The 24837-nt window shown below is 43.1% G+C and overlaps 1 protein-coding gene across 1 annotated transcript in view; it reads right to left on the bottom strand.

Moving 5' to 3' along the window:
• LOC136840486 (golgin subfamily A member 2-like) overlaps positions 1-24837 on the bottom strand; it is a 142227-nt gene that overhangs the window by 47640 nt on the left and 69750 nt on the right. The window contains 4 exon segments of the mRNA XM_067107152.1: positions 1764-1870; positions 2129-2385; positions 3179-3182; positions 23902-24093. Of these exon segments, the coding sequence (XP_066963253.1) occupies positions 1764-1870; positions 2129-2385; positions 3179-3182; positions 23902-24093 (560 nt within the window).

Below are 24837 nucleotides of genomic sequence, written 5' to 3'. Positions count from 1 at the left end.
AAAAGTTAGAGAAGGAAGGCAACATAACATCAAAGCAAGAATTAATGAATGTTTTATCCCTGAACACAAAAGTTAGAGAAGGAAGGCCTCCCCTCCAAAGTCTTCTTAATACTCCTGGCCATCCTCAATCCATCACCACTGAAGCCCAATACGTGCAGGTCAGATTTTTGCCAACCAACACAACTGTGCTCCTCCAACCTCTCGACTCTTGACTAAGGTATTCTCTATGTTAAGGCTACCTACACCCTGGACATCTTTGATATATGTGCAACTATCAGTGCTGACCAAGACATCGTGGACTGCAGGAAAGATTCATCACTGTGGATACAGTAACATTTATCTAGGAATCAATAGATAAATTGAAACTTTCAACACTGAATGCTAGTTGGAAGAATCTGCAAAGTGAGGTCATACATAACATCAAGAGCTTCCTGGCTACTGACAGCAAGGTGCAGAGAATTGTCAACATGGCAAGACAAGCTGGTAGTGGTGGACACGATTGATGACAATGTCATCTAGCCTTTTGAAGAGGCTGTTGAACTGATGAATGAGGAGCTGGAAGATCTGATAAAGCTGTTCACATCAGAGGGGAAAGATGAATTGAAAAGTGGAGATGGACCTCTAAAATGGATGCTGGAGAAGATGAGCAAAGTGTTCAGCATAATTCACACAGCTAAAGATAAAACAAAGGATTATGATACTTCCATAGAATGGAATATCAAAGTAACTCAAAAGGCAAATGAAACAGCTGCCAAATATTATGTTTTTCCTAAGAAAGGAGAAGAAAGTGACCACTATAGATGATCCTCAGTCTTCGACTTTGTCAGCTTCTGCATTTTACAGCTGTCACCATCCCCTTCCCTTGGGTCTCCCCCATTCAGAAAAGCTCTAAGGATGACCCTGATGACTTACTGACATTTCATTACAAACCTGTCCAATACAGACACACCTTCCCCCTTTGCTCTATCATTTGTCATTTTTTATTTCTTGGGGTTTTGACATACTTTCACTGCATAAGACTATGAAAAATGATGAAAATAATAACACTAGATAAATTGTTCCAAGTCCAGACTAATGGAAATTTAGTGCTCTTTACTGTACATATGAAATCATAGCGTTCATTTATGCTTAAAAATTTGTTCTTATTTGTAATGTAAAGAAATAATGTTTCCAAAATTTTATCCTTTTTTTTTCTTTGTACTGTATATGAAATACCATATCCTTTTTTTTTTAATTCTTTGTTGTGTATAACCTATAATTTTTATTATATGGAGCATTGGGATTTATATGGGTATGGAAATGCTTACAAATGCACATTTAGCACTACCTACATATGTTATCTTATATTGTTCCTTTACGTTTAGTTTTAATATTACTGTCTAAGAGATACTGTACTACTGTATATACATAAGTCAACGTTATTCTTCTCATGTATCCATTATCCGTCCAAATGGATAATGGGGCCCTACAATATTTTGCCTGAACACACTCTTGAAAGAGAAAAAGGGTAAATATGTATAATTTTACATTTGTAAAATAAAAGGAATAATAAATATCACAGGCCTAAAATAAAAGGATGTGCACATGAAAAATATACAACTCCCAATGAACATTCCTACATCGCCGCAATTACTCTGCTTATGAATTATATAAAAGCTTGTGAAAATATAAGCAGTATTAAGATTTCACAAAGAAATGCACACTGCAGTAACCTGTAAATGATAAAGTCTGAAAAATTATAAAAGAGAAGAGAATAAACTTACCCCAAATTTGCTAATTGTTCATTCAGTGATGCTATCTCTTGATTTAGGTTTTTCTTTACATATAACTCTTTCTCCAATTTCTCGGTGAGTTCCAACTTTTTATTGCTCTGAAATTGTGTTATTACTGTAATTGTTAGAAATTTAATGTTCAGAAAAAACAAAACAATTCCACATAAATCATAAAATTTCAAAATATAATGTACACAAATCATTAAAAACTTTAATAAAAACATATGTAGTTTATTAAGAAAATCATATCAGTGCACTGGTATAACTACATATGGACTTAACCACTTAATATTGCAAAAAAATGTTTACTGTACAGCACCAACAATTATAATGATTACAGAAAAATTTTAGTATACCATTATTATGAAGCCACTTTGTAGCTCCTCTAGCTGCTCTTTAAGTTGTTTATTCTGGGTCAAAGCTCTTGCAGCAGCCACTTTATCACTCTGCATTGCTGCCAAAAGTCTTGATGTATCAACTTCCTCAGTTTTGGTACGCTCCAACTTCATCTCCAATTCTTCTACATTACAAGATAATTGGTCTACAAGTTTAGAGAGTTGGCTATTATCACTAGTCTGAAAATCAGGAAAGGAAGGTTTACTAATCAAAATATCTAAAAATTTCAAAAACTTTTACAATGGTCCCTAAAAACCTATGGGCAATCTATAGAGTTATACCAGCTGCTTAGCTGTTTTTCATGTGTCAGAGGGCTTGGGATTATGGAAAGCTTTCTTTAAGATTTCATGAAAACCATGAATTTACAAGGCCCTAGAACCAGGATTAACAACTCTGATGACAGAAGTGTTCTAATTCATGGAGAATACCCTTTAGTAAAGTATGACCTCCGGATAGGGAAGTTGTATAAATAATTTAATTAGAAAGGTGGAGTTTGTGCTACTTGTATAAGTACCTGGAAGATAAAGTAAACATCCTAATTAATGCTAAATTTTTCACAGATGTAACCCAAAGACAATGATGGGAAAAGATACTGCATCCATCTCAAGTCTTACAAAGTCATAGACAATATCACAATGTGGACTGTCCAGTCACAACTTTTGTTTTCGATCAGTCTTCGCAGCAATATAAGTTACACAAGCATTATGGATAATATTAGCCCCTGGCCTACATATTTCAATAAAAACTCAAAAGTTGAAATTGTTTTAACCCAACTGAGATCCAGCACACCTGCTTCACACAAAAGTATATATTAGATGGAAGTAAGAGAGAGTATGGCCTTCAACTGAAATCTCTTTGCCAAAATTACAGGTGAAGTGGTTTTAAGCTGAGGCCCTTATGGCCTATTTATTTAAAATAAACTGTAATGATATTTAAATAATTTTAAATTAATTTATCTATAAGTGTGGGAATGTGTGACTGATATGCATAATGTGTATGTGTTAATTTACTTATCTGTGAGTATACATTCAGTTTTAAATAAAATTTAAATAGTTAATTTAAGATTTATTTTTTAAATATTTACCTCTCCATTATACAGTATAGCTTTTACCTCCATGTCAGTAATAGTTCGACAGATTGACAAAAAAAAAAAAAAAAGAGAACACATGGTTTTCTATGAATATCTGTCTTCTATCCATCTACTTCCCCCACCCCCCCACCAGGGGACCATTAGGTACAAACACTCGTAACTGGTCAGTCTATTTCTGTCCACTTTGGGTGTGGGGAAGTAGAGAGGACAATTTATATAATGGAGATGTAAGTATTAAAAAAATAAATCTTAAATTAAGTATTTATATTTTTGAAATGAACCTTACTGCTCCATTATATAAGATGATTCCCACATTTGAAAAATGAGGTGAGCAAAGTGGAATCAGCCAACCCTTTGCAGGCTACTTAGTAACAAAATATTTTGTGCAAAACAAGTGTTTGTTTTAACCAGTGAATTCAATTCACAGGCTATTACTGCCACCCTAGGATGATTGTCACTCAGGTATGAGATCCTCATCATGAAGACAACTGAGGTCTCTTTGGAGGATGCTCCCTTCAGCAGGAGGAGGAATATGGTTACTGTGCCAAAACCCTGCAGAGCCAACAATGGATAACTAACAAGTACAGGCAGTCCCTGGGTTATGATGGGCTCGGCTTATGATGTTCCGAGCTTACGATGCTCTTCAAATATATTCATCAAAAATTATTTCCTGGTTTACGACGCATGTTCTGGGGTTATGACGCTCACAACGCCAATCTGACGGAAGAAATGTGGCTCCAAAAATGATATTTTAATGATAAAATAAAGTTTGTTCATACTTACCTGGCAGATATATATATAGCTGTATTCTCTGTTAGTCCGACAGAATTTCAAAACTTGACACGCAGTGGGAGATCAGTGGTTAGTACCCATTCCCGCTGGGAGCGGTATCAGGAACCATTCCCATTTTCTATTCAGTTTTCTAGTGCCACTGTCTCCTGAGGGGAGGTGGGCGGGCACTATGAATATATATATCTGCCAGGTAAGTATGAACAAACTTTTATTTTTATCATTAAAATATCATTTTGTTCATGAGACTTACCTGTCAGATATATATATAGCTGAATACCATTGGAGGTGGGTACAGACAGAATAGGATTTTGAAAAAGCACTACATGTGGAGGTGAAAGATGCTGGTTCCTTACCTGTTAGCATAGCTGACTTGATTACTGTCACCCAAGTAAAAACAGCTGCTTAACTGAGTCTCCAGCAAAGGTGTGACCTGTATAGCTGGTGAGTTCTAGATGATCTGTCAGAGGGCGTGACCACAATGTGACAAGACCATATTGACCATACAATGAGACAAGCAGTAAAAACCAACCACCTGACCAAGCTAACTAAGTTAGGATAGCATAACTAAAGCTATGTGATTGGGAAGTCCATACACAGGCGATCGACCCAACAACCATAAAAACACTATCAACCATTTTCTATAGGATGGGATGATGTCATCCTGCCCCCAGGAAAGTATCTGCGGAAGCGTATGGTCCTAAAAGCGGTTCTCATATGTCGTCTTCATCCCTCCAGGTAGTGTGAGCGAACACACAGGGTGCTCAGCAAAATGTGGCACCCAGAATGTTACTGGGTGACATATTCTTCTGAAAAAACCACTGGAAATGCAACCCCTCACCTGCGTGAGCATTGACTTTCAGAAGTTTAAAATCAGTGTCTTGACAGCATGAATGGGCTTCTTTAATCATTATCCCTCAGAAAGAAAGCCAGAGCATTCTTTGACATAGGTAAGTCCGGTCTCTTTCACGGAACACCATAAACTATCTGAGGGACCTCGACTTTCCTTACGTCTTGTCTAAGTAGACTTTGAGAGCCTAACAGGGCAAAGGACTCTCTGGCTCTTGAATAAGGATTTCAGCCATACCCTTGATTTGACTCTTGGGCCAAGGGTTAGGCGGGCTTTCATTTTTAGCTAAAAGGGAAGGTTAAAGAACAAACGCGTTATGCCTTTAAAGCCTATATGCCTACTAAAGGCTTGCAGTTCATAACCCTCTTTGCAGTTGCTAGGCGGTTAGAAAAATAGTCTTCTAATGTGTTCCTCAATGGCGCCCAGAGCAGAGAAGGTTCAACGAACTGGACATTAGGGAACGTAGCACAACATCCAAATTCAAGAAGGAGTCATTAGCAGGCACCTTGAGTTTGAGGATCTGAAGAGGTCGTGAAGGTCTCTGTTGTTAGACAGATCAAGTCTCTATGCCTAAAAACAGATGATAGCATGCTTCTATGCCCCTTGATGAGTCGAGACTGCAAGTTTCATCACTCCTCAGAAATAAGAGGAAGTCTGCTATCTGGCTCACAGGGTCGTGGTGGAGGAAATGCCCTTCTTTCTACACCATCTCTAAAAGCAGTCCACTTGATTGGTACAAATTGCTGGAAGAAGTCTTCTCGCTCTGGCAATAGCTTTACGCCACTGGTCTAGAAAAACCTCTGCTTCTGGCCAGCTTCTCGATAGTCTGAATGCAGTCAGACACAGAGCGGGGAGGTTTTGTGGTACCTCTCGATGGGGTTGTCTGAGTAGATCGACTCTCATGGGCAGAGATCTCGGAAAGTCTACTAGGAAGGACACTGACCTCTGTGAACCATTCCCTCGAAGGCCAAAATGGGGCGAACAACGTCATCCTCGTCCCTTCCGACGACGCAAACTTTCTGATGATGACTTCTCCGATGATCTTGCATGCGGGGGAAAGGCATGCGTCCATCCCCGACCAATCCCAAAGAAGAGCGTCCACTGAGAGCTCCTGGGTCGAGAACAGGGGAGCAGTGAGAGAAATCTCTTCGTCTTGGAGGTTCGCGAAGATCTACCAAGGGACGTCCCCAAAGCTTCCACAGTCCTGACACACCTCTTGGTGTAGGATCCATTCGGTCGAGAGCAGTTGTCGCTGCCGACTTAGAAGATCACACGGACGTTCTCTACGCCTGCAACAAACCTCGTGAGGATCGTAATATTTCGGGCCTGAGCCCACAGAAGAATGTCCTTTGCTAGAACAGGGACCAAGAGTGAGTTCCTCCCTGTTTCTTGAGGTATGAAAGGCCGTGGTGTTGTCCGAGTTGATCTGGACAACTTCCGGTTCGTGACTACGCCCCTCGAGAAGAAAGAAGGGCCAACTGGAATCGCCCCAATTCTTTTGAGGTTTATGTGCCCAGGACACCTGTTCCCTCTCCAGGTGCCCGACACTTCTTCCCTCCCCAGTGTTGCTCCCCACCTGCCCGAAATGGGCGCGCCTGAAAACAACACTAGGTCGGGGTTCTGAAGTTTTGAGAAAAGGCCTTCTGCCAACTTGATGGATCGAGCCACCACCGAAGGTGATTCTTTACCTTTGGCGAGATACTCAGAGCTTCAGATTCTCCTTGTCGTGCCAGTTCTCTGCAAGGAAAGAATTGAAGCGGTCTGAGGTGCAGTCTCCCCAGGGAAACAAACTTCTCCAGTGATGAAATGGTCCCCAGCAGACTCATCCATTCCCTCACCGAGCATGTTTCTTTCCTCAGGAAGGCTGAAACTTTCTAAACACTGAAGTTGTCTTTCTTGAGACGGAAATGCTCGAAAAGCCACTGAATCCATCTGAATCCCAGATAAACGATGGACTGAGTCGGGTCAGATGGGACTTTTCGAAATTCACCCAAGTCCCAGGGACTTGGTCAAGGTCAAAGTCGTGTGGAGATCCTCCAGACACCTTTGTCATTAACGCAGGCTCGAATGAGCCAATCGTCCAAATAAAGAGAGACTCTTATTCCTCCAAGGTGAAGCCATCTACGCAACATTCCTCATTAAAGATCGTGAAGACCATAGGAGCTGTGCTGAGCCCGACAAAGGGCCTGAACTGGAATACCTGTCCCCTGGACAAATCTCAGGTATTTCCTCGATAGAGGATGTATAGGGCGTGAAAATGGCGTCCTGGAGATCGAGAGAAACCATCCAGTCGCCTGGTCTTAGGGCTCCATGACCCGACTGGGGCGTCTCATTCGAACTTTCCTTCAAACCCGAAATGGTTCAACTTGCTGGCGTCAGAACTGGTCTCCAACCCCCTGACTGCTTGAACCAGAAACAGCCTGTTGTAAAAGCCGAGATTGTAAATCCGAGACTTGCTCACAGCTCTCTTATCGAGCATTTGTTCGAGCAGGTCGAAGAGAATTTGCCCGTTCTCCTGATGATAGGATGGCGACAGATCTATGGAATGCGTACTTAATGGAGCAATGTCTGAGGAATGGGATCTTGTATCCCCTTTGATGACTTGGAGGGACCAGCTGTCGTCCCCTCTCTCTCAGGCTCTTGCAAAAGAAAGGAGCCTGGCTCCTACCGGTGTGTCTGAAGAGGTCTCTGGTCATTTCTTGCCCCTGGTCTTAGAAGGGCTCTACCTCTGAGGGACCTCTGCCTCGAGACTTGATCTAGAGGAGGTCCTCCCACGAAAGGGCTTCTGAATCTTGATCTGCCCAGGGAAAGAAGTCAGAAGGGGCTGCAGGACGTCTAGAAGACTGGGCCAGGAGGTCTGAGGTAGCCTTCTCTTGCAATGTGGAGGCCATATCCTTGAAGGGTTGGGGAAAAGATGGCTAAGCGGAGCGAACAACAATTCTGCCTTCTGAGTAGGAGGGACCGACTTAGCCGTGAAGTTGCAGTAAATGGCTCTCTTCTTTAAAAGCCCAGTGCAGAAATGGGCAGCCAGTTCTTCGGAGCCATCCTAACCGCCTTGTCCATACAGGATAGGACACTAAACAAAATCTCCCAGGCTAATGGAGTCAGGGGCTCACGAGCCTGCAAGTCAGGACTCCCAGGCACCAGTCCAAAAGTTAAACTTAAAGACCTGAATAGGCCTTTCAGATGGTGATCAGTCTCAGATAAAGACCAGGACACCTTCGCTGAAGAAAGGAGAGACCTTCTGGGAGCGTCCACAAGGCTGGCAAAATCCTTGGGAAGAGGAAGGAACTCTCAACCAACCTCCTCTCCTGTCTCGTACCAAATTCCTGCTTTTCCACTCAATCTTGATGGCAGGGCGAGAAAGAAGTCTTGCACTGAGCCTTCCTGGAGTCCATCACTCTTGAACCTTGTTAAAGGCCCTCTTCGTAGAGAGGCGTAGCCATCTTCACAAAACCAGAAGACTTTTGTGACTTAGGCGAGGAGTTAGCTGCGAGGGGAGGGGCGAGGAGCAGAGGTTGAAACTTGTCCCCAAACAAGTCTTTCAGCAGCCTAGTTAAGACTTGGTAGTCTGCAGAAGCTGAAGAAGAAGAGGACTGATCCTCAACTGCAGGATCCGGCGCAAGAAAGCTCTCCTTCTTCCACAGGAGCAACTGAAGGGGCAGGAGAAGAGCCGGGAGGGCGGGTCCTTGCAGACCAACATGCAAAGGGACTTCTGCTTGGAAGAAGTCGAGAGGGGTCGCGAAAGTCCGCGAGCAGAAGAGTCAAAATGAGAGTCTCGACGGCGTCCTGGCGAACCCGGCGAGCTTCTTGACGAGCGATCCGGCGAGTCCTGGTGAGAGCGAGCAGCGAGGGGCGTCATGCCTCGCGGCAAGAAGCGTCGTGCGGAGCAGCAAGGGAGGCGTCTTGACGAACTGCAAGGGAGGCGTCTGTCGAGCAGCCAGGGAGCGTCATGACGAGCAAGGGAGGCGTCATGTCGAGCAGCAAGGGGCGTCCTGCCGAGCAGCATGAGAAGCGTCCGCGGCAGCAGCATGAGCGTCGCGGCGACGAAACAAGAGGTGCGTCGTCAGGCGTCAAGCCTGGCAGCATGGCGCATCAGAAAGCGGGAAGTGCGATCCCTGCCGGACCAGTAAAGCGCTGAGCAACAGGACTTCTGGCGAAGTGGCGAAGCATGAGGCGACGAGAGCGTGGAGAAGGAGAAGGGGAAGGTTTAGACCTCTTGATCGGCGGCGGGAATCCTTCCGGCGACGACACGCATCAGTCTCCTTCTGGGCCATTAAAGCCAATTGCTCCTGCATGCCTAGGAGCAGCTTACAGTAGAGAAGATTCTTCCTCAGGAGAAGGACTGATCCTATGAGGAAGAAGAAGAGAAGCGAGGGCGCCTTCTTCCTTCACAGGAAGCAACAGCCTTCTTTCTGGAGCGGCGGAGGCGCTCAAAAAGCGTCATCGTCTGATGACGTCCTGGTCCTCTTCTGCGGTGGGATGGCGTCAAAATCCTCCGGAGAAGAGCGAAGCGTCACGAGAAAAAGGGGCGTGGCGTCCTTCTTTGGAAGCTTCTCTTCAAGGCGAGAATCCAGATTTCCATTCCCGGCGGGAGGAGGAATCGGGGGAAGAAGCAATCCCAAGGGATCGTGCCCCGAGCACCCGCTTGGCAGCCTGGGAAGCGTCATCAGGACATGCCGAAGGGGCGCCAGATGGTGGGGGTCAGCGTAACCCTCTGCGACTTTCGACTTGCCTCCCTGAGTCCTGGGAGTCCGACAGAGGTCTGACCTAGGCGTTATCGGCGATCTGGCGCCCCTCCACAACACTGGGGGGCGGACACTATCACTGCACTTCACAGCACTTTGAAGAGCATATTAGCTTCCAAGGCATGAATGGAAGACATAATGTCGCCAGGCATCACCATCCGCAGACACAACCCCAGGGTTAGGGGCAACACCACAGGGTTAGGAAGAGCTAAATCTGCAGGAGGGTTAACAGGTGAAAACACACTTACCTGACTCCTACCACTTCTGGAGGAAGACCTCCTGATCCTATCTCATTTAGCTTTCTCACATAAAGAATCATTAAGTCCTCCAACTAGCATCAGACAAAGATTCACACTCCTTTTGCATCGACACCAACAAACAAACATGTCCTCTACAACCCCGAGCAGCCAGTGTGAGGATTCATGGCGCTTTCGGGAGCCTCACTGCAGTCTTGCACACGGCAACTCGATAACTAAAGAACTAGATTCAGACATCTTAATCCCAGGAAAACAAAGCCAAATCCAAAACAAACCACAACAGCGTATGCCTAGCCACAAGTCAAGTCAAAAACCAAAAAATCAAACAAATACTCAAGTGACAACAGAAGTTTCATGAAATCAAGACGGAGGTACTGAAAACAAGTGTTGACAGTACCGCGACAGAGAAAATCTGAATAGAAAATGGGAATGGTTCCTGATACCGCCTCCCAGCGGCGGGAATGAGTACTAACACCTGATCTCCCACTGCGTGTGTCGTAAGTTTTGAAATTCTGTCGGTTCTAACAGAGAATACAGCTATATATATATCTGACAGGTAGTCTCATGAACAAAAAAGAATGGTCAGAGGAGTTTTTTATTTAAAACTCAATATAAATGCAATGGACCCAGGAACAAGCAACTCTCATATTAAAAGTACTCTTTCAGGTAAATTTCAATGATTTCAGCTTCCGCCAAAAGTCGGCTTTCAATGATTTTTAGACTGCGACGCGGCATAAAATGGAACCAGCAAACTGAGGACTGACTTTGAGGATTGGTACAAAAGGTACATTCTTGGTGAGCTCTGCACTATTAAGTCCCTGATAAAGAACGCCAGTTCTGTTCCCAGATAAGGTAACCCGAAAGTTTCCACTAACTGAAAATTGCTGATAATGGCGCGATCATGTTTCTGGTCCTTTGTAGATGTACCTTAGGGCGTAGAACTGCTAATCGATTCTGATAAACTGGTTACTAAATGAACAGCCCTGTATGGAAAAGATTAACGATGTTGATAGCCTAGTGCTGTAACACTGAAATGATGTTAACTGATGCTGACTGGTGCGCTGGTTATCATTGAAGCCGATTATTGACGATCCGGTTTGTAGTTCTGTTCATCTTGGCTGCACCGATATGCGCGATTTTGCTTGCTTAGTGAGATCCTTCCATACCTAATAGAGAGCACCAAACCGATTTTAGGTTGCCATTGGTGATTTTAAACATCGTCCATGCCATCGGGAGAGAGCCCCTGCCGATAACTGGGGACTGCTTTCCAGAAATCACAACCAGGTTTAAAAAGCCGTGGACCAAAAAAAGGCTACCTATCGATTCAGGACATATATTCCCTGCACCAACCACAGGTTAATGCCTGTAACCCTTGATTTTAATACTCTAGGTTTCCATGAAGACCAAACAAAAGAAAATCTGCCAGCTGAGTGAGCTTGAGGTCAAATGAAGAGGAAAGTTCTTTCCAGGATAAAGTTCAGGCTTAACAATACGTCCACTTTGATTGAAATTACCATGAAAGTCCTTGACCAGAGACCTAAGGCTGCTGACATTACTGAAAACCTGGTACATGCCTACTCTTTAGGCTCCAGTTTCGAAAGGCAGTTAACATCAAAGCAGGAAACACAGAACCTCATCAGGTTTAATCCCTTTAGTGCAATTCAACAATCCTTACAGACAGTGCTGACCCAGAAGGGATCACCTCCTCAAGCCTTAGTGACTCCAGGCTGGTAAAGATACTGGGTAGTGAGGGCCTGACCAAACTGTACTAGTCCAAAATAATGTCTTGTCTTTAGCAAAGCCTACCTTCCAACTAAGACTGAAGGCTCACTCACTCTTTAGCTATGGTCTGGGACTGTGACAGTTTCCATGGAAACCTCTTCTTAGGCAAAGAGCTTGACGGTTCTCCACAGATTCCAAAGCCTGTTGCAAATTAATCTGTGAAGAACCGTCCAGATTCAAAGATAACCTGTCTTAACTCTGCTGAGAAGATCCACTTGACACTCTGGAAAAGCTATTCCAGATGGTGATCAGAGTTGCTCAGACAAGCTTCTCTGCTCACAACAGGAGCCCTTGGCTGCCTCAGGCTGAAAACAACGAGTGCCATCACGCTGAGAAACAACAGAAACCAACTATGTGGTGTTGTCTGGTCCTGGAAAACTGTACAATCTTGTTCTGACCTTACTCCTGGAAAGCGGACTGGTGCCAAGAGAATGTGGCCAACAGTTCCTTCTTTATATGCCATTGATAATGGTTTTCCCATAGACCTGAGATCTCGCTTGAGCTGCATGCACTCCCATCCCATGTCCGATGCGACTGAATACAGCTTAGGTCGGGTTCTTTTGTTGAAACCTTTCATCCCACGGGTTTTTTGGGGTCGCACCACTGAACTCAAATGTTTTTTGATTCCCAGGTCACCGGAATCAACGCCCCAGATCTTGACAACTTTCCAAAGCTTGACTTAATGGAACTGATGACGTCCTGGTCTGAAACCCAGCAAGACGAATTGTCTGAAAGGGTCCCAGCAGACTCTATCCACTCTAATCAGGTCCAGCTTGAAAGAGCTTCACCTTTCTAAGCAATCTAGAATGCCCTTGGTGGGGCTGGAAAAGCCCTAAACCACTGACTGAATCCTCATCCCAAATGAGTCCTGTAACAGGGGATTTGGCCAGATTTACACCAGACCTAATTGCTCACAGCCAAATTCATTGTAACTTTCTCCTTCAATGACACTTACTTGCATCTGGCTCTGACTGAGCCAATCATTCACCATCAAAACTGTATCCCTAATGAACCAGTGAGCTACGTAACGCTACCTTCAGAAAACGTTGAGCCGTAATTAGTCCAAAACAAAGTGCTCTGAACTGATAGGTTGAGATGCACAAAACCTCAGATATTTTCAGTTCAAGAATTGGAACATAAAAATCTCCTTGAACATAAATGAAATATCCAGTCTTCCAGTTTGGTGCCTGCTAGAGTACACTTACATGGCAAACTTGACTTTGCTTAGAAGATTTCTGTTCAGTGGACTTATTGCCCAGAACTAGTCTCCAGTCTGAGCTCTTGGGTACCCTGAAAGGGAAAACCTAAAATAGATGTCCTCAACCTTCTATTGCTGAATGAAGACTAGTAACTGTTCTTGAAGAGCATTCCACTTTGCTCAACACTTGCAAGTAGCTTATCATATCACAGGTCCTTGTGGAAAGAGGGGCCTTTAGGAAGGGAATCATGAGGCCTTTTTACAAAAGATGTCCATACAGCTTTTGCTCCACTTCAAATGCCAAAAGTGGGATAACCTGGCCTTACAGTGTGTCTGGCAGGTTGTTGTGATCATTTCTTGACCCTCCTGTGGTTTGGGTTGTAAGCATTGTCCAGTACAATATAGCATAACCTATAACATAGGAAGACAAAGACCTAAAATCTCTAATAGCTAGAACTGACAACATTTAGAGTAACTAGGAAACTAAGAACTTAATGAAGTCCTTGGATCAGATCTTGTGTTGATTGTTGCCCAACTCCAGAAGACAGAAACTAACCAGCCTCTGAAACAAGAGCAGTTTAGATAAGGAGCAAACTTGAGGATAGATCCTCAGTCCACACCAGACAAACCTCATTGAGATAGCCTGAACTTCTTGATCACCCTGCCACGAGGAGAAAGACAGGACTTGCCAAAGACAAGGCAAGAAAAAGCAGGGGTGTTGACCATTCCACCAAGTCGGGAAACAACCTGAACTAATCGAGACCCTCTAGAGGGTAATGCAGAAAAGAAAACACTACAATGATAATAACAGTAATAATATCCTGCAAAACTTATGCCTAGTGAACATAACAATGACTCCATCCTATCAAATCTAATGCCCTGAATTGTTGGGTCGCTATTAGAGTAACAGATCAAAGTATAGCTGTTAAGAGGACCTACTAGTTACTAAATGGGAAGCCAGACAGACATGTATCCCTTTTACTTAAGTTTATATATTATCCTCTTCATAATTGTTTCACAACCTAATAAGCTTTTCTGTTTGCGGTCAATACCTTTGATTTCTTGCTTCCAACTAAGTCTCTATATAAGTTATCCAATCATAAATCCTTCTCAGCAAAAATATAATATAAGGATCAATAAACTGGAATAATGCCTATTATGGCAACTCTTACCTCAAAGGTTCTTACCAACGAATATAAAAAAAAATATTTAAACATGTTAAAATACACTAAAAAGGCAACAATTTTTTGGGACACACCAGATTTTTCAACAATAATAAAAATATTATAATAGTAGAAGCCAATACATGTTAAGAATGGAAAACAGAACAGGAAGATAACATTATTTTTTAACATAGTGTAAGAGATACTTTCCATGTTTGGCAGTCCCACACTTTATTTTTTATGTTAACGAAATTTAAGTAAAAGATGTTGCAAGTTTTTTGTATATGTTTTTTATTAAAAACCACTTTTGTATCCCAAATTAAGCAGTTGATTATGATTAGTTTTTAAGCTTTGACAGAATACAAATGTGATATCATACAGTGGTCACGGTTTGAAGGTTTGAGTTATAAACTTTTTCACCTAGTCAACAGGTTTTTATAGCATCATAACTTGATGTTACAAAGTTGAGCACCGCGAGAGGTAACTGGGCAAGAATAAGTCACTGTTAACGCTTACTGATCATGTAACTTGGCTGCATTGTCAGTTACGGCGGAAACATCAGTTATGGCACAAAAGCACCAATAACTATGTAGAACAGTATAAAATCTTTTTTAAAAGTATTACCCACACAGACAGAAAGAAAATATGGATTAAAAAGCATGGTGCCACTGTCCCCAAAAATGAGTTCACTTGCCTGAAAAGAATTAGTTCTTATCAGTCCCATCAATGAGGGTGGGAGTAGATTTTAGCAAATGAACACACTCTGATTAGCCAATCATAATGCATTGCAAAATAACAAAATTAGATATTACTGTATGTTTCATAAGCAAACAACAGCAAACCGCATGCAAAAATATTCTGATGTTTTAATGGTTCAATTTCAAAACTGAAGATTAATCTATCCCTGTACTGTAAAATAAATCCTGCTTATTTACATTATTTTTATATAGTGTATTTCTTCAGCAACCTTTGAAGAGCTTTTGTACAGACTTTATAAAAATTACTTACTATGATTGTTTTGTTCATATAACTGAATTTTTCCTCTACAGTATACTAATTGTTGTATCTTGAAGGAATAACTCTCACAAAAAGTTTTATTCTTAATATTATAGTAAGACTTTGCTGAGCTTGCCTAGTTTTTCATGTCACCAGGTTTTCTTTTCTCAAAAGTTGGTTGGTCTAGCTGCAAAAAAAATAAAAATTGTGGATAAAAAGTCTAACAAAATGAAATAACATAGAGTTGGACATTGATCTTAACATAACATGAATATAATAAACAGGTTTAAACAATTAATGAAAAATAAAAAATTTTTCATACAAACCCCTTATTTCTCTAACCTAATTGTCTTTCAAATGCCCTAAAATACTTCCATCTATGTACAGTTCATTGCAGAAAAAGAAAAGTGTTTTGGTGCCCTGCGGATATGCCTATCGATTCCAGGGTTCTCAGCAGTAAACCACTCACCTTTTGCAGAGTTTGAACTGATAACTTATTCATGAGTGGTCGAGAGGCAGATTATTTCAGTGATCGGGGTCCAATCACCTGTATTTAGTCCATTCAGCATTCTATTTTTGTGGTAAAACTATTGCTAGATACCAGAGAAAGGTATTTTTAGAGGTTTGAGTTACTTCCCCAGAGTTATCCCACTAGATGGAGTCGCTGTTTGGAAGAGGGTGAACTAGAGATTTTGACGGCCAAAAACACGGAACTCATGTATAGTCTGATGTATTTTAATGTCAAAAGTCCCAACGAGAGGTGCCGATATATATGCATATATATATATATGTATACAAGGCAACATAGTCAAGATATATTTTTAGCACGTTGCTCACACGACTTTCTGAGATCCTTTATTTTGTGCATTTCTGGTAATTTTGATTTTAGGCATCCTCGAGAAAGTTCAAAGCTTCAATTACTTGAGTACCAAGAAATGGTGTTTTGTTGTTTTTAGGCGATTGTCACAATTATTGGACCTTTTAGTTTAATAATTAAAGGAGGTGCTGATAACGCCCGTCTCGATCATCCCTGTCACAAGGCGTCACTAGTGACCATTTTGGTATTGGCCTTTGTTTTGTGTTTTTTATTTTATCCCTTTTTATTTGGGATGTTTTACCATTAATGATCCCTTTCTTATGGGTTTGAGTAATTTTTTGTTTGTTCTGTTGACCCATTTATTTACGAAGTGTTGTTTAATAATTAGTTATTTATAACGCCGCCCATTCTCCTTCTCATCATGGCTTCATGAGAGTTCTTTAGTTGGGAAGTATGTTTGTTTTGGAGCTACCCATTGGCCCATTTTTTATCATGGCTTCATTACGGAGTGATGTTTCGCTAAGGCTAGTGCACTTGCCCATTCGCTATATTGTGGCTTCATTACACGAGAAGTGTTGTTGAGTACTTAGGCTATGAGTTTCCTGCCCACTCTGCCATTTATCATGGCTTCATTATGCTTTATTTTGTCACTCACTTTCTTAGCCTTTGGGGAATCTTATTTTCATTGGTACTGTTACAGTTTTTACTTTTTTTTATAATTTTGTTTTTTTGTGAATTTTGTGTTCTCTTCCCTGGTCATGCTGTCTTGCTGCTTAGGCTACGCGGTTCCCCTCGGGCCTATTCGCTTTATTTTGGCTTTATTTTGTTTTAGACTCACTCTCTAAGTGTATGGGAACATGATTTTCATTGTTACATTTAATTTTTGACCTTGTGCTTGGATGCTTTGAATTTTGTTATTTCGGATACTTTCATTTAACTGAGTGTCATGTCTTCTTCACGCCCATCGGTTGGGCCTGCTTTATCCTCCTACATGTAACTTATAGAAAATTTTTTTGTTTTATTATGATTATTTGAGTTATTGGTTAGCCTTTGCCCCCTCTCCTAGGCTTCCTTCCTTACATCAGTTAGGTTAGCCTAGGGGTTATTGTAACACTTTTCCTTCGGGAAAAATCGTTATGAGGACGATTCATCTGTACATATGAGTTTCATGTCGGTGATCTCGTTTCTGTACATGTGTGTTTTATGTCTGGTGCTTCCTTTGTTTGGTTTTGACTTTGATATATTGCCTACGTCCACCCTCTCCCTGCTTCGGCCACTCTAGGCTAATGTTCCTAATAGGTTTAGCTGGAATAGCGATGGCTTACCTGCGTAGCCTCATCCTAGTTCAACCTTCTTGGGTTGCTTACCACACGTGGTGACCGATGCTCTCCCCACTCCCTGTTCACACTTCTTTACCGACTATATATATTATTTGTGGTTTCTGAGAGCCCCCCCTCTCCCTTTTATCCTTTTGCTCTCTCTCCCTTGGTTTGTTCAAAGTTTGTTAACTTTCCAAGGCTTGAGAGCAATTTATCCTTGTTTTATGCTGTATCCTCAAATCCTCCTCTTATTGATTGGTTGTCCTTCAGTGTGTCTGAGTTGGCACTCCACCTGACCTGGAGGTGACCAGGAGTGCTCTCCCACTCCTCTGTTCACACTCCTTTTATCTTCATTGCTCTCCTGGCCGTAGAGGTTTTTGTCCTTCCTTTTTCTCTCGCTCTTGTCGTGGCAAACACAGCCATAGCGAGGGGATCATGATAATTTCTGGCGCTCGGGAGTGCTGTCCACCCCTGGTCGTGCTACTTTGGGTTACCAACCTCCTGGCCTATCCTTCCCCTTTCCCTTCTTTTTACGCCGACTATTTCTCTTCGTGGTGCTTCCTTTACATGTTCAGCACCACTGTTGGGATCTGATACGAGGCCAGTGCTAGCGCTTCCCACCTAACTGTCTTCGCTTTATTTACTGCCTCTCGCCATTTTGCTACTACCTGTTTGGTGTTTTGTTATCTTGTTGGGCGCCTTGCTTACTGCTACGGCGTTTTAGTGTTTAGTCGGTCACGCTATTCCCCCACCGCTTATCACTGCTCAGGATATCCTCCTCCGGGTTTTCCTCTGGCTCGGAGTGCGCCCACTTCCAACAGTTCATAACCTTCCACATTTGTTCAAAACATGATCGCTAAAACATGTTCCGCGACTCTGTTTTTATGTATGAGATTTGTCCTGTTAGCCTGGCTTTTCCCCGGTTTTCTCGGGGTTTTTCCTGGACTAGATCCAGTCGCTGGCTACATGCAGCCTCTGCCCGCATCCAGCATGCCCATTTCATACTGCTCAGCTGGTTTTGTCATGCAGGAATGCTCCGCTATCCTGCAACAAACCAGCGGTCACGGAGTCCAGCTCCCATTCGCAAGCGCAGTCTGTTGGAATTTATAGTTTGGCACGGAAGATTATGGCACGCTATGCTCTCGAGCAGGCTTTGATGAACCCGTAGGTTTTATATATACTGTCGTGTTTTCGCTTCCGCCAAACCACTTCATGTGGCTTATTTTTGGACTCGAAGGTTGTAAGTACGCCATGTTTCTCCGAGCAGGCTACTTGATGAACCTGAGGTTTTATTTACACCAGTCGGTTTTATCCGCCAACGCCGCCATTTGGCTTATTATTAGTCGTTGGCACCCGCAGGCACCGTAGATTGTATCGCTATGCTCCGAGCAGGTTACCTGATGAACCGTGAGGGTAGGTACACATATATACCTGTCGGTTTTACCTCCGTCAAGCTCCGCCGTCATGTGGCTTATTAATAGTCGTTTTTTCGAACTCCATCGATCTCGGCGCGGATTCCGCTATTCGTAGGTTTCATATAAAATTTACATCCACGGTTCAAACTCCGCCTCTTGTGGCTTATTAATAGTTGCTTCCTCCGGGTGTTTGGGTCCTAATCCGGCGATTCTCGTGATCGGTAGGTTTCATATTGCATCTGACCACTCCGCCAAACTCCGAGGTCAGCAGATTCTCGCAAATTGGTAGAGTTTCATATACACTCATGTCCTTTTTCGGGTGGCCAAACTCCGCCTTATATAACTTATTGATGTTCCTCCGGTGCCCAGACCAATTTTCTTACCTGAGGTCAAGAGTTGTCTCGTCCTCTTAAAATAAATTAACTGTTTACGGAGAGTTTTCTGAAGACGTTATGCCTTCAGTCTCGACTCCAGAACACTGGCCCGGAGCGATAAGTAGGTGCGTGGAATAATTGACACAAACCTTTTCCTTAGCTCGGAATTAGGTGAGGCAAATCTTTTCTTTTAGGGATTCTCATCTTCTCACATCCTTTTCAATGTTCCTGGTCCCACGTCCCAAGGGAAGTCATAAGAAATCTTTTTTAAACCAAGAAGACCCGCCCGGGCCCCTCAGCTGATGCCCCTCTGATTCTAATCCAGTGCTGTCTACGAGGGCTCGCTCTTCTGGAAGGGACGGCCTAAGCAAAGCAAGGCGGTTACCCTCCTTCCTTGTTGAAAATCCCTTTTACGGTCTCCTTATAAGGAGCTCAAAATGAGGGTCATTGTCAACTATCAAACTATTAAACTAACTATCTACCCATGGTCCATGCCTTCCTTTCCCAGGAGCTTAAATCCTGGGCAGATTAATCTTAGGATTGTCAATGGATCACCCAGCAGTCCCGTTCGCTCCGGAATTCTATCGTTTTGACATCTCTCCACCTCTTTTCCCCTCCAGTTGGGGAATCTTTGCTCTTCCCCTTTATGCTTCTTCCAGCGAAGGCACCTCCTGTCGGGGTGTGGGCACACTGAGGTTGACGAATGATTTCTTCCCTTCCTGCCTGGTATCCTTTCATCCGGGTTTTTTACCAGACTGGAAGTGAACGAGCATGGTATCTGGCAGGATCCATGAGTGAGCCTCTCAGCTAGGGCTGGACACATCGCCTCCCTGAGACTCTAACGAGTGGCAGGCTGAGAATTCCAAGTTCACGCCAGCTGTGGTCTCACTGTTTCAGCCATGGGGCATGTTTCTTTGAGAGCCCTGTTTCTACCCTTGTGCTCCGGAATGTAGCCCTCTATCAACAGGCTTGTTTTGAAAATAAGCCGCTGAGGCATTTCCGAGACAGATATCACAGATACATTCACAGTGAATCTTTCTAACCCCGGAATACGCTAATTTATTTAATTTATTCCGGAGTAGCCCGAAGTTGAAACAGGTGTAAAGTCAGGCTTGCCAGGTCCTGAACTTAATTTAACGAAACAAGCTGAAACAGGTGTAAAAGTCAGGTTTTCTGCTGCTCCGCCAGTTTTGGACAGCTGAAAAATCGCCAGCCACGCCCGCCTTGGTGTCTTTATAAACAGTTTCACCTGGAGAATTAATTTTCACCAGGTGGGGCGTTACGTGCCCGCCTGGGGCGCTATTGCTATCAGAGCCTGCTCATGGGTCTACCACGAGCAGAAATGCCTGATCTTGCCGGCCCCATCCCAAGTCCGGCAAAAGTTCATGTAGTTCAAGAGCCCCTGCTCAGGCGGTGGTGCAGGTTTCAGGTTCTGCCCCCAGACAGGCGTCAGCCTCACCCCAGCCTCCACCTCGATGTAAAGGGTTCAGCCAACACATCAGCCCCAGGCCTCTCGTGTCTCTCTGCTCCCCCACGTGTTCGCCGGGAGCAGGTTTCTGCTCATACGAAAACCTAAGGGAAAGAATTCTCCTTTTTACTAGACATTTGGCCAGAGGCTCTGACCTGGGGTTATCAGGAGCAGATGATCCTACTCCTCTCCGAGAATTGGGAAGGTGATCGCCCACGGGAGGCAACTGCTCTCCCTGTAGTATTTCTCATAAGGGTGGAGGCTGTACCATTTTTCGGGGCCACTGAACTTTCAGTTCCTGGGCCCAGAGTATAGCGCTATTTGAAATCGGGTGGAGCTTGGACTAAGGTTCCCCAATCAGGCCCAATCAGCCTCCCGCCAGAGCCCTGGGGTCTTTAAGTAATGGCCCGTCAGGCTTTTTTCAGTCTGCCAAGGAAGTTTCCTTCCACTGAAAATTTTTCCGAGCGGTCCCAGCTTTGTTTTCCTTATTCATGCGGCAAGTCTCGGTTGAGCACAGTCTTGTGTCGATCCTACTGCGCCGTGGAGCCGTGAACTACCTCTCTATAGACCTTTTCCGACGCCCCACATCTCCTGGTTGCAGAAAGGTTCTATCCCTTCTTGGGATTCAGACTGGAGCAGGCATACCTTCAGGTTCATGCCTCCTCAATAGCCCCAGAGATTGCCAGTTTGATCAATACCGCAGTTCAACAGCTCCCGGTATTAGAAGGATTATGCGCTGCATATCTAGTTGCCTGGCTCATTTGGGTACCCAGCGCCGGGAATTGCCTGAGGGCGCCGGTCATAATGTCGTTTCTAGAGTCTTGGGCTTATAAAGTCAGGGAAGAATCCCACCTGATTCGGAGGGTAGCCTTCAGTAGTTGTGAATCCAGTGGAAGTGTTGAGATAGCCGGCATCTATCATTTCATCATCTCAAGATACTTCTCTGAGGCGCCCAACAAAGGCTGGAGTTTATAACGGTTCTCCCGAAGGGTATGACCGGGAGTCAGGGGCGTGTCTCCTGATTCCTCCTGTTTGAATAGTGGCCTCGGCCTTGCACATCCGTCAGTGCTTATCAGTCAGGTCCTCTCCAGCTTTCCCCCAGCCTCATTGTGTCCAATCGTCACCTCTGGGCGTGGTGGGGTGGATATTTTGGCCCAATGAAGTACATGGTACTTAGTCGGTTACGTTCGAGCAGTTCCATATCAACGCTTTGGTGGGCTGTGGCAGTCTTCCTGTCCTTGGAAACTTCTTCCCCAAGAGGTTCATTTAGGCTGGTTCTGAACAAAGCAGCAATGATGCTGCGCCATAAACAAGTGGTTTTGGACTCGAGTTTGCTTCAGCTTCAGGTTATGGATTCATTCTTCTCCATAACCAACAGACACAGGTGCCTCTGTCTGCCACCCTTCTCCAAGGGGTCCAAAAGGTCACTACTTTTTTTCCCTATCCAGGGCCTCCCCCTGGTGTCGAATAGTCCTTAGGCGGGCGTCATTCAGGTAGATCTTGTGATCTTTTCCTGGCCTAGAAGTAGGTCTGTTTGCAACCCAATTCAGCCACAAACTATCAAGCTGTCCACGTCTGGTATAAACTCAGCCTCGTCAGCTCCTCAAAGTTCTGGTGTCCTTGCTTTGTGGTCTTTAGAATCTTACAGTTTAGGAGGAAACTGATATTGGTCCTGTTATTACTGTTTTCCTGAAATCAGTCAAAGGGATCCTACTCTACTGCAGTATGGTTCTGCAGTTAAGTAACTAGCACTCTTCACATAGTTTTGGGCTACAGTAATAATGCAGCACGTGGCCTCGAGGAAAGTGTTTTGTTGGAACTAGACTCATATGGCCTAACTTTCATCCCTAAGATATGTGTTCGTTTAAGAACAGTTCTCCGTCCATTCGGGTTTTTTCCTGGTCTTTGAGTAATGTATCGGACTTAGCTTCGGTAACAACAATCATCTTGTTAATTTTCCTTGTTGGGAAGTCCTTAAAAATTTTTAATCAGCTTAGCTTCTAGTGCTAGTTTCCTGTACTGCTCTGCCCTGTCTGGCGGAACCAATCAGTTTATTTTGTTGGTTTCCCCACTCATCAGGGGTAGTGTTGTGAATTCTCACCCTAACTTTCTATCTACAGTTAAGGTCCTCATTTCGGTGGTCACCTTGAAAGTACTCCCTTTCACAAAGGTCTGTCTCTGTGTCCAGTTTTTCTCATACAGGTTTTAGACAGGACCTGCATAATTTTGTCAGGTCCTCTCTTTAAAAGGGGGTACTGTCATTATTGGGTCTGGGGCTATTAGGCAGAAGTATTTTTAATCACGAGCCTATTCAGGTTCTATTCAAGCGCTCATGCTCTTAGACGGTGGCCACTTACATTATTTTCATTACATGAACTTAGAGGACCTTACTAATGTTCAGGGTAGAATTCTCCTAGTTTTCAACGTTTTGTTTTAAAATCTTTAATAGCATAAGAATGATATTTATTTCTCTGTTATTATTTCACCGGCTGACACGGGTCCCGATCCAGAAAAAGGATTTTGACAAAGGAAAAATCTGTTTCTGAGAGAACCAGTATCCTGACAACTCCCTGTTTTCATTCTCTCCTCCATGGTAAACATCAGTCTAGTGGGGTGGGTGCTAACATGGAATACGACTAGTGTTGCCTTGTGTGCAGTCATGAGTGGTGCATGGGCGCTTGTATGGCAGCTCTCTCCGGGACTGACACTGGGAATCTTTATGAGCGGGGTCCGTGATTGTGACAATCTCACCCTTTACCATGCCGACTCCATTTCTTAGAGCTGCTCAAAAATTAAATAACCCCAGCTTTACATTTAGCTTTTCTCTGGTATCTATTTTACCTTTAAATAAGTGCTGAATGGACTTTTCTGGGTGACAGACTCTCAGAAATAGATTTTTCCTTTGTCAAAATCCTTTTTATATATGTACAGGTCACAATGATTTAATTAAGCTAAGAAACTCAAAATCCTTCTTACTTGAAAACAAATACAAATTTCAGTTAAGCTACTAGAGAATATTGATAGAAAGAAAGGGACTACATAGAGTGCGAGTATGACATTACATCTTTACAGTGGCACTAAAATGGCAAAACTGATTCTGCTTCTATAGCAGTAATAACAGATATTCTTCAAAAACTTTCAACATCTGTTACCTATCAAGAAATAAACTTAGTCGTGGGAAAAACCAGTTTAAAGCCACCTGTGTTGGAACCTTGACAGGCATTATCTAGATCTCAGGCTTCAGGAATGCCAAAATTAACAAAATACTCATAACAGTTTTTTACGGATGTCATTACTTTATCACTAAAACATCATAATTTAAAAAAAAAAAGAAATGCATCATGAAGTCCCTTGGTTATGCAGACCTAGATAATAAGGTTAATTTAATGTAAATGGTAAAACATGAAAAAAACTTGCTTTTAGAAAAGTGTAAAAGGTTCAAACACACTGTACAATAGTAACAATACCTTCTGCTGAAGAGTCTGAGATTCCTCTGCAAGCATATGTGTTTATGATCTGTCAGAAACCACCTGTGCATTCTCGGTTCGTGCCTGAGATAAAGCTGCTTCTGTTGCTGCTAACTGCCTCTGACTTTCTGCATGTGAACCCTGAACTTGCTCAAGCTGAGCCCTAATTTCATCACTTGTCCCATCTCTTAGCTGGAAAAATGACAAAAGAATATGAACCCAATAATGGCCATTTTTAAAAGAAAGTTTTATTCTGCAAAAACTTCACAATAATATTCTTGGAAATATACATTCCCCTAAAGTTAAATTAAAGCTTCGGTAAAGTTAGCACAGGCATCTCACATGAAAATACTGTACTGGAATTCTCAAATGGACTGCTTGAAGGACTGTCTGCAATACCCTATACCGAAAATCATTAGAAACATTGCTCTTATAAAACTCAAAATTTCTTGCATAATTTACCTTTGACACACCAGTTTTTTGGATGCACTGTCCATTTTCTAACCAATACATGACAAGCATACCTTGCTTAACAACCCACCTGTTTAACAAATGCACAGACTTACAATCAGCTCTCCGACCAGCTGGTATTGTACACTGTACGACCCTGGAACTTGCTAATGTGCTTGAGATGTTGAAGTGTAAGATAATGAACTATTATTGGGATATGTTGAGGGAGATCTGACTAACAAAGATTATTGGAAGTGCAGCAGCTCTTGGAAGACAAAAAGGAAAGAACAGAAGTACAAAGAAGTTCACAGTAAAGGGGTTACCTGGTGTGTTCTTGAAAGTGAATGCAGTTATCTTAAACTAGACTGTAAGGTACTGAATGTTGAATGGTTCATGAACTTGGAATGGCAAATGGATGAACTTTTAAGACACTACCACGACCCCTACCACTTTCCCTTTACCCTAAAAATCATCTCTCTTACTCGG

Source organism: Macrobrachium rosenbergii, chromosome 1 (assembly GCF_040412425.1).
Source record: "Macrobrachium rosenbergii isolate ZJJX-2024 chromosome 1, ASM4041242v1, whole genome shotgun sequence".
NCBI classification, from domain to species: Eukaryota; Metazoa; Arthropoda; class Malacostraca; order Decapoda; family Palaemonidae; genus Macrobrachium; species Macrobrachium rosenbergii.
This window is presented reverse-complemented; position numbering and strand designations above follow the sequence as displayed.